Raw genomic sequence first — 15,383 nt, forward strand, 5'->3', positions numbered from 1 at the left:
GCTCCCGGGTACAAAACCATCTCTGGAGACCCTTCCCAGCCGAGAGAAGGCAGCACTTACCTGTTGAGGGCTATAAAAATCCTTCCAGGAAACACATCTGTGGCACAACCGCTGTGGACTCTGCCTCCTGCCCAAGGGTGGGCACCCAGATTGAACTCGGTCCCCGTTTAACAAAATCAAGACAGAACAGGCAGGAAACCATGTACAGAAGGACTCAAGTTTGGGCTCAGCCTCCTGCCTTTCTGCACAGACTGGAAAAGAATCACAAGTCCTTAAGAGACCAAACTTAAGGGAAAAAAAAAAACCCAAAGGGTTAGTGCCAATCCTTCACACCATCCACCCCATGCACCAGAGATGGTCCTGGGCACTGGGGGGGGGGGGGGTCATCAGCTGAGTTTTGGTCATGAAATTAGAAAGCACAAAACTGGTCCTTTGAGTCACAGGGGCAGAGACGGAGCCAACCCTCCCTCCCCAGACAGATCCTGCCCCGCCATCAGGGACAGAAGCAATTCCCAAATTTCTAGCAAGTTGTCTACAACACAGGGAATGAGGTGGAAATTCTCCCTCCCTGCACCCGCCCCCAGGCTCACATTTTCCAGAGCTCAGTTCCAGCATCACCCCTCGGGGAAGGTCCAGGTTTCCCTCCCATGCAAATAAGTGCTTCCCCAGGGGCTCCTTTATTCACATCCAGCTTCCAGATGTTCCACAAACCAGCCCAACATCCAGCCCCCCCAAACAGCCCCCCCCAGGCAGGGACAAGTGCTGTCAAACAGATGAAAACCCAGAAACAGGCTGCCCAGGGAGGTTGTGGAGTCCCCTTCTTTGGAGATTTTCAAGACCCACCTGGCAGATGTTCCACAAACCAGCCCAACATCCAGCCCCCCCAAACAGCCCCCCCCAGGCAGGGACAAGTGCTGCCAAATGGATGAAAACCCTGGAACAGGCTGCCCAGGGAGGTTTCAAACAGATGAAAACCCAGAAACAGGCTGCCCAGGGAGGTTGTGGAGTCCCCTTCTTTGGAGATTTTCAAGACCCACCTGGATGCTCCTGAGTAACATGCTCTGACAAGCTCTAGGCAATCCTGCCTTAGCAGGGGAGTTGGACTTGATGATCTCTATGGTCCCTTCCAACTCTAAAATTCAGTGAAATTCAGTGAAAACACCTTTATCCGTGTTCTGCTGGGACAGCAGGGATCAGCAACCCCCTGCACAAACCCCCCTCCGCTGAGGGATGCTCTCCCCGACACAGACACAAGCAGGAAGGTGAAAGACACAGCACAGGTAAAGAGCAACATGTTTTGCTTTATAAAAAAAAAAAAAAAAAAAGACCAAATCAGACATTTAAGGCCAAGGAGTGCAAAAGAATCCCGTAAGACACCACAGGTGAACCAGCTTCAGCAACCGTCGAGTTGACAGTCTTCCTCTTAGTGAGTTTTTTGGGGTTTTTTTGGGGGGGTTTTGCAAGCTTAATCCATACACATTCACTCTTGGTACACAGACTAAACATAAAAAAAATAATGTCCTATTGCATCTGCAACAGCCATCGGCAGCTCTTCCGCCCCTCGTCTCCAAAAGCTCCGGCGTCCAGAGCGCGGAGCTCCGTGTCAGCGCGACCCACGCCGACGCCTCAGTGCACAGCTTTAAGTAAACTTGTCCAAATATCATTCTGTACAAATCCATTGGGAAGCAGGAAGCCAGACAGGCCCATCGGATGGTGGTGACATTCAGGAAGGAGGGGAACTCCTCCGGGAGTCCCGGGCTGGCCTTGCTTCAAGTCTCTTCCTTGCATAAATGGGATTTTTTCACCAATTTCACCAACCGACAGCTTTAAAAAACCAAAAAACAAAGCAAGGAGGGGAAGGCAAATCCACGTCACGGTCTCTCCTCTTTATTTTCAAAATTGCCCTCCATCAGTGTCTCAAGGTGTAGTCTCAGTAATGTCCATGATTTATGAAAGCTCTGAAATGCAAGCACTTTACAAAAAGAGGCTCTAAAAAGGGACATCAACTGTACATTGCAAAGGGATTTGGGCTGGTTTAAGTAAGCCTGACTGCTCATGGGAGGAATTCCATCCTTCCCCCCTACCCAACCTTTTGAAGAGTAATCACAGGCTACGAAATAAAGGCACATTTCAGTTGAATTAAGGCACATTTCAGTTGAATTAAGGCACATTTCAGTTGAATTAAGGCACATTTCAGTTGAATTAAGGCACATTGCAGTCCAATTAGGTACATCTCAGTCCAATTAAGGCACATAAACACAGTCCACACCAAAGCACGGGGCCTATTTTGGTTTCCCCCTCTCCCCCTGCAAAAAACAGTGGGCGTGTTTATTCTACAGCTGGTAAATTCAACTAAACCTTTTCTATTCACGTCCAAGGGCACCCGAATGGATAAACAAGTCCCATGGCTTCACCTTGTTTGCTTTCTGATAAACAACCCAGTGGCAACACCAGCAAGAGACAGCTTCCTCCCGCTGCAGCCCCGCAGCCCTCAAGGTCGCCTGGCACCGTGCCCTGGGGGCAGAGATTCCACATCTCCTGCCTCTGCCCCGCTGTTAGAGAGGAGCAAAGGGAAGGAGAAGGCACCCAGGAGGAAGGCAGGACCAAGCAGTTCCTCCCAGGGAAGCTCTCAGGGGAGGTTTTCCTTTCAAAGCAAGGCACTTGGGATTATTCTTCTAGAAAATCCCTCGAAACCGCTCAATTCTTAATTACTAGAACCTAAAAAATGAACTGGCTGGTTCCTTCACCTGGCATCACCCGAGTTCAGGGCTGGCCCCAGCAGCCAGTGTGATGGGGAGATGCAGAGGGCTTGGCAGATGAGGGAGGAAGAGCTCCCTGGCACACAAATCACAGGTCATCACGTGCAACCAGTAACATCCCTGCCCACAGCTCACGGTGACCACGAAGCTGATCCCCAGGGTCTGTTCTGGTGATGAGTGGCACATCTGTCCAGACATCCCACCCCTCTGCAATTAGCTCTATCTCAGGAGACATGCCAAGAGGTCAAAGATTAAATGAATCACTTCACCTCAACCTTCTCCTTACACAGCAGCAGGAGGGGACACCACTAAGATCTGGCTACTGCAAACCTCAGGGAGAGAGGACTTACCTTTTTGGGGACCAACCCAACCACTTTAAATAGAGATTTGGGTCCCCAGAGAGCAGCTGCTCTCACCTCAGCATCAGCACAAACCCAGAGACACCATCCAGTTATTCCCCACCCCAGTTAACTTATGGAATGCCAGAAAGCAAGAGCTGTACAACAGATCCTCAAAAAAGGGAAAGGGCTGGGCCCCTGAGGTTGTTGAAGCTAAATGTGAACTATGGAAATCACAGAGGCACAAGTTATTGTGTGACTTCCTTGTCCATCTTCTCCTCCCTGGGCACACACTCCACCTCCCAAATTCATCAGCTCCACAGTTCACTTCCTTGATGTTCTATATTGTCCAAAAAAAATATAATAAAAAAAAAAAATTAAAAATCCAGTGAAATTCAGACAGCAGGAGAAATTCGGCTTCAAAGTGGGATCAGGGCAGACTTGGAAGGGGGGAGGAAATAAAAATGGCATAGCACGCTCCGTATTGCAAGAGGAGAAATCTGATTGCAGCAAAGCCTCCAAACGCCCGCCCGCTGCTCGGGTCCTTTTCCTTAACAATACACCTGAAGCAGAGGTGCCCCAGATGAGTCAGTCTCTGTGTCTTGGAAAGAAGAATCTCTGCTCGTTGGAGAGCCTTGGAGAGGAAAGAGAAGAGATGGTGACATTAGACAAGGTGAACCAGAGCAGCCGAGCGCCTGGCAGTCAGGCAAGGAGCTGCCACAAAAGGCTTTGTGTATCATGAGGGAGGAGAAAGCCACACAAAGCCCACAGGCAGGGAACAACCCTGCCCGGATTGTAACCATCTCCTAGGACAGATCTGTTATTAAGCAGGAGAAAACTTGCCTTTTAGCCCTGGGCTGCTCTTTGGAGCGGAGCGTGAGGATCGGAGCTCAGGGGACAGCCCATCACTCCGTCCCCTGCTTCCCTTTTTGCACAGTTCCTTTTGTTTCCCAGTATAACCCAGCTGTGACCTCAGCTGGTCACACCCCAAATCCAGCCCCAAACTTTGTGGGGACACCCAGAGACTGAAAACTCTCAGGCCAAGTCCAGAGAACGCTCCAAACTTGGGTTTCATTCCTTTTTTTCAGGGGGAGCCACCAACCCAGGCAGTTTTCTGAGCTCGAGAGAACTATATCCCTGAGGACAACCAGAGATGCAGGTGTCAGAGATGCAGGTGTGAGCTCAGCCTTTGTAAATGGTAAAAAATGGAAAGCAAACGTAACAGGGGAAGTTCAGGGCATCCATTCCCCTCACTCCTGTGCTGCTGCTGCAGCTCAGACCCACAGCCAGGTACGTTACCTGCGCTGCTGTGCCGCCTCATATTCCTGGCTATCACATCTGCTGGGGTTTCTTCTGAGATTTGCACGGCCAGATCTGGAAGGAAAAGCAAAAAGGGCATGAGAGGGGAAAGGACGGGGCAGCCGTGACTCAAGAGTAAAGATCCCTGTCAGGGAAAAACACACAGGGCTCTCCTTCAGAGGGCACCACCCTCGGGTAATAGGAGAGGTAGAATCTGATTCTTCAGATTGCTTCCACCATTGTCTTGGTAATCTGAGCTTTATTAGTCTCTAAATACCAGGAAGCAACAGCAGCCTCACTGTTAAACTGGAAAGCACAAGAGCCACCCGGTTTCCTCCATGACTTCTGGATGTCCCCTTGCCCTCTATCCTCAGCTTTTCAAGGTCTTTCTACAAGAAACTCTTTCAGAATCTGTTCTGGAGGTCAGTCACTTCGGGCTGCTCCAAAGGAGGAGGAAAGCATCCCTGAAACAGCCAGGAGGCAATTCCACTCCAGCACCAGCCCTTCCCTTCTCTTTGCAGGGACATTTACTGGCTCACCCCACTGCATGGAGGAAGTCTGGGCTCCCAGGAGCCACCCTGTCACGGTCTGAGGGTGGCATTAGCAAAGAGCACTGGCAGGACACAGGGGAGAGAGCCAGCTTCGTAACTGGACATCCTCTGGCACAAGCCAGCTCATCTGGTCATACCAGTTAAGTTTGACTCATGGTCTTTCTGCCTGGCTTGGAGGTGCGGAGGAAAACCAGAATCACTGCAGTAGCAGCAGAATAAGCCCTTATATTGCTCAGCAGCCAGTGAAAGATACTATCAAGAAAGCCACAGCGCGGTGACTGCTGAGAAGCAGAGGTCTCCAATAATATTTATACATTAGGAACTCTGTTCATAGAATCATAGAATGGTCTAGGGTGGAAGAGACCCTTGGGATCATCGAGTCCAACCATCTCCCCTACTCTACAAAGTCCTCCCCTACACCATGTCCCTCAGCACTGCATCTAAACGGCCCTTAAACACAGCCAGGGATGGGGACTCCACCCCCTCCCTGGGCAGCCTGTTCCAATGTCCTATGACTCTTTTGGTGAAAAATTCTTTCCTAATGTTCAGTCTAAACCCACCCTGTTGGAGCTTGAAGCCGTTCCCTCTCGTTCTGTCACTAATTACCTGTGAGAAGAGACCAGCACCAACCTCTCTACAGTGTCCTTTCACGTAGTTGTAGAGAGTGATGAGGTCTCCCCTCAGCCTCCTCTTCCTCACACTAAACAGCCCCAACTCCCTCAGCTGCTCCTCATACGATTTGTTTTCCAGCCCCCTCACCAGCTCCGTTGCCCTCCTCTGCACTCGCTCCAGCACCTCGAGATCTCTCTTGTATTGAGGTGCCCAGAACTGGACACAACACTCGAGGTGTGGCCTCCCCAGTGCTGAGTACAGGGGCACAATCACCTCCTTACTTCTGCTGGTCACACTATTTTTGATACAAGCCAGAATGCCATTGGCTTTCTTGCCCACCTGGGCTCATATTCAGCCGTTTGTCAACTAGAACCCCCAGGTCTCTTTCTTCCAGGCAGCTTTCCCAGCCTGAAGCATCAGCTCCCAACCCTGCCCCTTTGCCGTATCTCCACGGCTTTGATAAAATAACCCTCTGGTGTTGAAGATGTAACACCAAGGAGCCTGCACGTACCGTCCTGGCTGATGACCATGGACTCCAGCATCGTCTCGTTCCCGCTGTCCGGTGCGTTGCCTCTGCTGGATTTCTCCTCGTGGCTCTGGCTGGCTGGGACAGAAATATGGGGTCGGACCCTGCTTTTCCGGGTGCTGATGCGTATGATGCCTCGGACCAGCCTGCATTCGGCATCCTGCTCGTCCAGGTTGTAGTCCTGAGTTATGCTATTGATGAGGTCCGAGATCTTGTTAGTCTTCTCCAGGAAGACAGTGTCTGACGTGCATTTAGCCAGCTCGTCGATCTGGTGGACGCTGAAGAGCTCCGTCAGCTTCTTGAAGATCAGGACGTCGATCTCCCTGCTGGACATGGAGCCGTTCAGCTCGCTGATGTCCAGGTCAGATTCGTGGAAGGAATAATACTCCTCTGAACTCCGGTGGCTGCTGGGGAGTGGTGGCTTTTCTATGCTGTTCCTGAAGGGTTTCTCCGGCAGCAGCTCTTTGCAGCACGAATCCGATTCCAGGTGGTGGCTGGGGCTCCTGTTTTGATAGACAGGAATGCCCTTCAGTTTCACATCTGGGTAACTGAAACTGCTGCCCATGCTGGATTTTTTGATCTGGTTCCCATTCTTCTCAGTGGGAGAGACGTTGGCAGGGCTGTTTGGCAGTCGCCCGTTATAATCTCCGTTCTTTCCATCATCGGTGGAGGTCTCAGGGGGCCCCGGGTAGGGGATACAGACACTGCAGTCCTGAAAGCAGCCCCCACAGGTCACTATACAACAGAAAACAGCCTTGTACGTGTTCCAGGCCTGAGACAGAGAGGAACAGCAGAAGCTCTGGTTTGGGGGAGCCTCTGCTGTACCAGAAATAAAGGTGATTGTTTCTGCCTCTCTCCCGTTGGAGTCTTTGACGTCGGCTTTGCGGCCTTTCCTGTCCCGCGTCTGCTGGGCTCTGGAGCGGCTGGGTTTGATTTCGGGTGTAGAGCCACTGAACACCTCCAAACTGACATCTGTCTCCTTGGATGGTCTGGTCCGCAGGGGCACAGCCTCCTGGTAGGACTGGTTCAGCTGGCGGTGGCTGTTCAGGTCGTGGGGGAGTCTTGTTTTCCGGCCCAGCATGGCTCACCGCTCAGGCACCTGGAGAACAAGAAGGTCTCAAGTCAAACATTCGTCATCAGTCTCACCTCAGCGAGCTGTTGATCGACAGAGAAGGACCTAACATTCAAATTCAGCCAGTCTCAAATTCAAGAATTCAATTATTTACGAGAATATTTAGCATTAGGGCTCATGCTGCTCTCACTTGTCACATAGAGAGGGAATCCAGCCTGAGCTTCAGGGTTCTCCAACTACTCTTCCTTTTGGCTTGCATCGAAGACAGATGTTGTAAAAGGACGATTTTTAAGACCTCACCAATCCCTGTAACCTTCAGAAGTGGCTTCCTCAATGTAGCTGGAAGAAGAGTCAGGCTCCAGAGCCGCTGTTCCAGAGCAATAAATGAGTAGCTCAGCCGTAGGTGGAGCCAACTGACAGGCTCCAAAGGGAAAGTATCTTCTTTTAAACAACTTCCCCTTTGTCTTGCATTCCTTAAGATTAAGCTGGGCCCTGACAGCACTTATCCCTTTCAAAACACACCGTGCCCAGCAGGAGGTGACAGGCAATCAATCATTGTGCAAGCTGCCAATTCAGACTCCAGATTATTCCATGCTATTGAAATGTAGAGGATTTAGCAAGGACAGCCTTACCAGCACTGATGATTTTCCCTCCTCACACTAAAGGCTGTGTTATGGTAAAGGCTTTCCTATGAAAACCCACGTCTTCATCTGGATTAAAGAACAGATCCTGTCGACAACCTGGTCTCAAATCACACCTCGCAGGAGCAAAACCTTTACAAAGCCCCACTGCAGAAATCCTAAAGCAGACTCTCCACCCGACTGTTCTTCCCATTGCTGCTGCACTAACACAACAACCCCGGGTCTGCACACAGGAATAAACTGTTTTTTCCAGGGTACTACGTCACGTTTCAGCTCCACGGATCCAACACACAGACTTTGACACATTAAATCTCCCTGTTTTTATGAAGAAAGCTCCGCACCAGGTGACGGCGAGGAACGTCGGGTCAGGGCTGTCACTCTCCCCTTCTAGTGCTGCTGCTGCTTTTATCCCACACTATGGCAGGCCCCTAAATTGTCCACGCTTTCTAAGCTTCTTGGCTAACACTGCTTTCACCCCCAAGAGATCCTTTTAAATACTAATTAGGCTAATTAATAAGCAGTGAAAGCCCAACCATAGCTTTTCGGACCGTCCCTGCTGCTCTACTGTATACTTTCTATAGGGCACCTCAAGCATGAATAAATAAATCTGTCCCACCTTGTAAGAGCATTGCCTCTTTTTCCCTTTTTTTTTAAAAAACAAACAGTAATGTTGCCCCCACAGAGAAACAGGCGCAGACTGGAAACCAGGCAGTGAGAGCACACCACTGCTTTCCAGGAATACTTTGGCTCCTTCAGCTTATAAAAACCCGTAGAGTTGCGCACATCCCAGGAGCTCCCTTTCTACATTCCTGGACAATATGTTAAATATAAAAGCCCCAAACGCTCCGATTTTAGTGCTGAGCAGGCAGAGCTCCCTTGACTCAGCCCCAGTGGAGAGTTTTGATTGCTTTCCCTTCAGAACAACAGGGGTTTTTTACCCCCTCCCTCCTCCTGCCTCAGCTTCATCGTTTTTATAACACAGTTCAAAATTTAAAAAACAAACCAAAACCATTTGAGCTGTGTTGAAGCCCAGAACTGCTTCCTGGGATGTTTCTCGTTGCACAGTAATTATCATTTATATAACAATGTATGATATTCTGGACTTTCAAAGCATCTTTCACATGGGGAGGAGCGTTATCTCAGCTCCACAGAGAAACTCTTGCAGGCTCGGAGATGAAACCGCTCGCCCCACATGGCACAAACCCCCTGCTGCATCAAGGCATCAAGAGACACCTCTGGCCCCCAAAACTGAGCTTACCCCCCCTTCTCATCACGGCTGGCATTTCTGCAACCATTGGATCACATGCCTGAAGGGTTAGCACGTACAAGACACAGCTCCTCCATCCAGCACCTTCTCTGGCACAAGCAATGGATTAGACTGAAACCCACAGGCAGCTGCTTAACTCAGCCATAAACAAGAGCCTGGGGTAAAATCCACGTTTGAGTTGATACTCACAAGATCTTTGGGAGCTGTTCTCAGGCAGGCACTGGCTGTGAACACAGGAGATCCTTCTAAAGAACTTCAACATCTGCTTCAGGAGAGCGAGGAGGGAGTCACAAAGAGCTTGCGTGTCTAAGAGTTAGCCGGGGTCTAAGATCTTCATTGTTCAGAGGACAGGATTTCCTTTGAAAGATTTTTTTTAAAAAAAAGCTAAATTAAGTTGTGAAGCTACTTAATAAAGTCACATCTGTCTGCCAATAACCGTATTGCCACTGCTGCTAGAAGCTAGGGAAGCTGAAGTATTAACTCAAACAGATGCCAGAGAACCTAAATTCAGGATACAAGATGTAGATGTAGATACAATTTCTCATAAATATATGGAAGCATCAGGAGCTGTGAAGTTTTTTAAGTGGTCTTGCCAGGAGCTGAAAGCCACCCACCCCCTAAAGCCCCCAGCACCGGGCAGCGATGGAGACCCTGCCCCAGGGTGACGGGGATCCGGCCTCTCCTCTGTCCTGCTCTGTCCTCCCTGTCACCCGCCGGGGACACCAACAACCCGGCCAAGGGGTTTTCTTGACAAAAGCCTCCCGTTGCCCCCAGCCCAGGGAAGGGAGCCCCCCATTCTCTTCCAGCTGACAACCAGGACTCCACCGTGGTGCGGGTAAACACAACGTGACCCTTCCTTCTCACAGCCAAAGCGCTGCAAGGGTTGGGGAGGGGGGGAACAACCCCCCCAGGGCACCAAGGAGAGGCCCCTCTACCTCCCTGTGGCCCCCCGACATCCTCCAGAGGGTGGATTTTGGGGAGAAGAGAAGCCAGAAGTGGAGAAACGACGGTTTCCAGCGGAGCTGCCGACCCGGCCTGGCAGGGCCTGTGTTTGCCCCTTCCCTTTCCCCACCGCGCCCCCCCCCCGGCAGCAACTTTTTATAGCTTTTCAGCCCTCGAAAACCAAGCCGACCCTCCCAGGAGAGCTCCTACCGACACCAGCCCCCCGGGACGAGGGCAGGGAAGGCCCCAGAGCAGCGGGAGGGGAGAGAGGCCAAGGACAGGATGGGGACAGCCGCTGGCGGGGGGGATTGTCCCCCAGCCCCGGGGGACGCCTATCTCGGGGGAGGCCCGGGGCGCACGGAGACGGGGAGGGGGACAGCACCCAGGGCACCCCAATCTCGGGATAAGGGGGACGGCGACCGTAGGGATCCCCGGTGTAGCGGGGATGGCGGGGGCAACGCCCGCCCCTAACTCCCGGTCGCGGCCTGCTGCTGCCCCCAGGCCCGGCCCGGGCGGCCCCGCGGGGGGGGGGGGAAGGGGGGGGGGGGGCACCCACCTCTGCCCACGAGGGTCCCCATCGCCGGGGTGTCCCCCCCCGTCCCCACGGTGCCCATCCTCGAGGACTCTGTCTCAAAGCTCTGCCCGAGGATCTTCATCCCCCAGGACCCGTGTCCCAAACTATCCCCGTCTCTGAGGGTCCTTGTCCCCCAGGATCCCTGTCCCCAAGGATTCCAGTCCTCAAGGATCTCCATTCCTAAGGATCCCTGTCGCCAAGGATCCCTGTCTCCAAGGATCCCTGTCCCAAACTATCCCAACCTCCAAGGACCCCTGTCGCCATGGACCCCTATCCCCATGGACCTCTATCCCCAGGAATCCCTGTCCCCACGCATCCCTGTCCCCAAGGACTCTGTCTCAAAGCATCCCTCTGCCCGAGGGTCCTCCTCCCCCAGGACCCGTGTCCCAAGTTATCCCTGTCTCTGAGGGTCCTCGTCCCCCAGGATCCCTGTCCCCAAGGACTCTGTCTCAAAGCATCACTCTGCCCGAGGGTCCTCCTCCCCCAGGACCCGTGTCCCAAGTTATCCCTGTCTCTGAGGGTCCTCGTCCCCCAGGATCCCTGTCCCCAAGGATCCCTGTCCTCAAGAATCCCCATTCCTAAGGATCCCTGTCCCAAATGATCCCAACCTCCAAGGACTCCTATCCTCATGGACCCCTATCCCCATGGATCCCTGTCCCCAAGGACTCTGTCTCAAAGCATCCCTCTGCCCGAGGGTCCTCCTCCCCCAGGACCCGTTTCCCAAGCTATCCCTCTCTCTAAGGGTCCTCGTGCCCAAGAATCCCTGTCCCAAAGGATCCATGTCCTCAAGGATCCCCATTCCTAAGGATCCCTGTTGCCAAGAATCTTCATCCCCCAGGACCCTTGTCCCCTTGTCCCAAGCTATCCCTGCATCTGAGGGTCCTCGTCCCCGAGGATCCCTGTCCCAAAGGATCCCTGTCCTCAAGGATAAGGATCCCCATCTCTGAGGATCCCTGTTTCCAAGGATCCCTGCCCCAAATGATCCCCACCTCCAAGGACCCCTATCCCCATGAACCCCTGTCCCCATGCATCCCTGTCCCCGAGGACTCTGTCTCAAAGCATCCCTCTGCCCAAAGATCCTAATCTCCGAGGGTCTATCCCAAACTATCCCTATCTTTGAGGGTCCTTGTCCCCAGGGATCCCTGTCACTGAGGATCACCTTACCCAAGGACTGCTGTCTTCATGGTCCCCCCACCCTTAAGATCTCCTGTCCCCAAGGATCCCAGTCCCGAAGGATCCCTATCCCAATGATACTCATCCCCAAGGATCCTGTCCCAAAGAATCTCTGTCCTCAAGGATCCCCATTCCTAAGGATCCCATCCCTGAGGATCCCTGCCCCAGATGATCCTCACCTCTAAGGATCCCTGTTGCTAATGGTTCCCATCCTCGTGGATTCAGGTCATTGAGAATCCCAACCCCAACGGATCCCTGTCCCCAGGGGTCCTCATCCCAAGGATCTCCCTACCTGCTCTGCACCGTTCATTGTCATTTTAACTCCCCTGCAGGCAAGACCCCCCCATGCTACCCACACCAGGCAGCACCTCCCCACTGAGGGGCAGAAAGTGGGAGATGTGGGGCGGCCACATGTGTTCCCCGGGGTCCTACAGGACCTGTGCCTGGGGAAGAGCATCTCACCTGTGCCTCCCTGGGTGCTGCCTGTGGTTTTGGGTGCCTCACACTGGAGTCGGGAGCCCGTCTGCCCCAGGATGAACCTCCACCCAGGCCATGCCTGGCCCAGGTGCTTCCACCCCTTCCAAAAAACCTTTGGTCGCCTCTCCTGCCCCCCCCAGACCTGTTCTCCCACCCGTCTGCAGCCGCAAAGGGACCTGTGCCCTTCATGGGGGGTGATTTCACCCTCTCTGCTCAGCACCCTGCCGAGCAACAGCATCATCCATCCCTTCTCCCATTGGGAGCAGTCATTTCTGCCCAAGTGGCCCTGGGGACAGTGGTGGCACAGGGGACATTGTGCTGTGGAGATGCCCAACGCTCCCAGTGCAGCGCTGCTGCCAGGCTGAGCCCCTTCCTTGCTGCTGCTCCTGACTCAGTGGTTCTCTCCGAGGAGCTGGTGATTCACTCCTGGGGGGGTCGGATCCTTCCTGTGAAGGTTTGGAGGAAGGGAAAAGGAAAGCAGAGGGGAAAGCAGGCAGTGGGGCAGGGGGGGAAGGAGCCTGGCAGAGCAGCAGCTGCTCGGCTCGGATGCACCAGCCAGTTTCCGAGAGGAAAGAGGAGAGAGAAAAATCAATTTAAAGGAGGGTGCCAGTGCCAAGAAGCTCGTTCCTTCTCTAAAGGGCACAAAGACCGCGTTTATTTATTTAAGCCTCTGGCACAGGAGCACTGTGCTTAATTCCAGCCGGTGTCATTTCCCTGGCCGGGCTTCATTCGTGTATAACTCAAAGCACTGCTTGGAAATGCACCGGCTCCTCTTCTGCCAGGTGCCTTGAGAGCACAGATTCTGGCCACGAAACCTCTCCCAGCGCTGCCCCATTGAACCTGGCACTGCCAGGAGGAGCCGAGCAGCACAGTGTGGTCCCCCGAGCCCAGCACCGCGCTGCTCAACGCCCCTCAGCTCCTGCATTTTCCCCGTGCCCCATCATCTCCCAGCTGAGCTGCCACCAAACAGTGGTCCCAAACCACTGCTGCCGGCGTTGTTGGGTCCAGTGTGGTGGGGCAGGGAGTTGGGTCAACCCAGGAGTCGTGGGGCTTAATCCTGATGCATGATTCCTTCCTTTAAAGTGGGCCAGGATGAGAGAGCAGTGCCTGCCCTGGTAACTGGGACACCTGGGGGAAAAAAACCTGCAGAGAGACTGGGAGAGATGGCACTAACATTAATTATTGACTGCCTATAATAAGGCTTCGCTTTTCTGGAGCACATCCCAACGCGGGGCTTTAAAGAGGGTGGAGAGAAGAGGCCAGACCCTGGGGGCAGAGCGTGGCCGACGTGGGGCTGGCTGTCCCCATCCCTGTGGGAATACTGGGGACGAGGGACCGGCACTGGGATGGCACTGGGATGTGGTGCTGAGCCCCATCCTGGCAGTCGGTGCCTCCACGAGTGGCTGTGGAGGGTCACAGCCAGGGAAGGGAGAACAACGCTCTCCACCAGGCTTTTTGCAAGAGGTTTATTCTGAGCGCTGCTAATTTCGGCCTCCTCTGCTAAATCATTAATAGCTCGTCAGCCCAGGCAGAGATCCCGCAGCAGCGCGGGAGGGTTTTGGGGGACTCAGGCAGTGACTTACCCTGAGGGGCAGTTCTTGTATTTTTATATTATTTGCCTTTGCCAGCTTCTGTCTGCTCATCTACTGGGATGTGCTATGGCTGATTGGGACAGTCTCTGTCTTGACAGACACAGCCACTCTGGGGGGGCTCAGTGACACCCTCAGCCTCACGGGCCGATGCCCACAGCCCATCTGTCCCCTTCTTATCTCTTAACTTCTTGTCCAGGCACAGCTGCTCCCCGTTTCCATTTCCTTTTTTCACTCTGGAGAAGGAATTGGAGCTGGGAAGGTGACAAGGAGCTGGGGGGTGACCCAAAAAAGCACTTATTTTACGAGCTGATGGAGCAGGAACCTCCAGAGGCCCCTCCAACCTCAGCCATTCTGAGGTTTCACTTCGGGTGAACAGGAGAAACTCACTGGAAGACAGACTCCAGCCCTTTTCTGCTTTGGGGGTGCCCTTGGGGGTCCAGGTTCCACCAAAGCAGAGCAAAAAAAAGGCAGAGGAGGATCTTTCTGTCCCCACGGTTTCTGTGGGTTAGAGGCAGAGGGAGCAAGAGCAGAGCTTTGACCCTCAACCTCCGATGGAGCAACACTCCCCAAACCCCCAAACCCCATTTTACAGCAGCGTTCTCATGGGATACACAAAGATGGCTCAGCCTGGACTACTTCAGCTTTCCTACAGCCTGATATTTAAGCCTGCAGAGCTTAAATAAACGCCGTGGCCGTGTCTCTGACACCGGGCAGCGGGGATGGGAAGGGACGAGCCGGCAGCGGGGGCCGGGAGCGGTGACGCAGCAGCCTCTGACGCTGCTCCGGTGTCTGGCAGACGTGTGGCAGCGCTGGCAAGAGCAGGAATGCGACGCAAAACACAAGGGATGGTGGGTTTTTTATTGTTTTTTTCTTTTTTTCTTTTTTCTTTTTTTTTCCCTCTAAAGTAAGGAAAGCAAAGCTGCCACCAGCCCATGTGACAGGGATGCGTGGGGACAGGGATCCCTGGGGACAGAGGTCCATGGGGATAGGGGTCCATGGTGACAGGGGTCCTTGGAGGTTGGGATCGTTTGGGACAGGGATCCTCGGCAACAGGGATCCTTAGGAATGGGGATCCTTGAGGACTGGGATCCTTGGGGACAGGGATCCTGGGGGACGAGGACACAGGGATGACATCCGTCGCAGGCCTGGACATGGCTCTGCTTGGAACTGATTTATGCTGTTTGGGTTTTTATTTTCTGCTTAGGCTTTTGCTCCTTTCTAGGGAGGGGGATGAGACCTCGGTACCTGGTTCCTGTCCCTTTTATCCTCTCTGCTGCAAAACAGCAGCAGACTTTACCTCACGCACCTACAGGAAGATGTGGCTCCTGAACATGATGTCTCAGCAGGAGGAACCCCAAAAACCAGGCACCTGGGGGGGGGAGCAAGGTGGCAGCAGCACCCTCCCATTCCAGCCCCCTCCCCATGCCATCTCGGCCCACTCTCAGCTCTATTAAATGATAACGACTGTCACAGCGACGTTGCTGTGAGAGTCACACAACCAAGGACACGCTGTCCTGATGCCACGTCCCCTGCCCCCCAAGGCTGGGCCACCCCAGCCCC

General features: G+C 53.4%; 1 protein-coding gene across 1 annotated transcript; it reads right to left on the reverse strand.

The window, feature by feature from the left end:
- Positions 1 to 1,335: 1,335 nt before the first annotated feature.
- Positions 1,336 to 9,497, reverse strand: KDF1 (keratinocyte differentiation factor 1). Its single transcript, XM_014948666.1, has 4 exons — positions 9,255 to 9,497; positions 6,071 to 7,184; positions 4,397 to 4,471; positions 1,336 to 3,731 (listed from the first exon to the last, which is right to left on the reverse strand). The coding sequence occupies exons 2-4, from the start codon at positions 7,164 to 7,166 to the stop codon at positions 3,649 to 3,651; spliced, it is 1,254 nt and encodes a 417-aa protein (XP_014804152.1). The 5' UTR covers positions 7,167 to 7,184; positions 9,255 to 9,497; the 3' UTR covers positions 1,336 to 3,648.
- Between the last annotated feature and the right edge of the window lie 5,886 nt (positions 9,498 to 15,383).

Source organism: Calidris pugnax, unplaced genomic scaffold (genome assembly GCF_001431845.1).
Source record: "Calidris pugnax isolate Ruff unplaced genomic scaffold, ASM143184v1 scaffold162, whole genome shotgun sequence".
Classification (NCBI taxonomy): Eukaryota; Metazoa; Chordata; class Aves; order Charadriiformes; family Scolopacidae; genus Calidris; species Calidris pugnax.

Excerpts from the sequence above, each read along its gene's own strand:
- KDF1 (XM_014948666.1), bottom strand. The coding sequence starts at position 7,166 with ATGCTGGGCCGGAAAACAAGACTCCCCCACGACCTGAACAGCCACCGC. Across the intron at positions 4,472-6,070 it reads CATGGTCATCAGCCAGGACG|ATCTGGCCGTGCAAATCTCA; the intron begins GTACGTGCAGGC and ends TTTTCCTTCCAG. Across the intron at positions 3,732-4,396 it reads GAGGCGGCACAGCAGCGCAG|GCTCTCCAACGAGCAGAGAT; the intron begins GTAACGTACCTG and ends TTCCTCTCCAAG.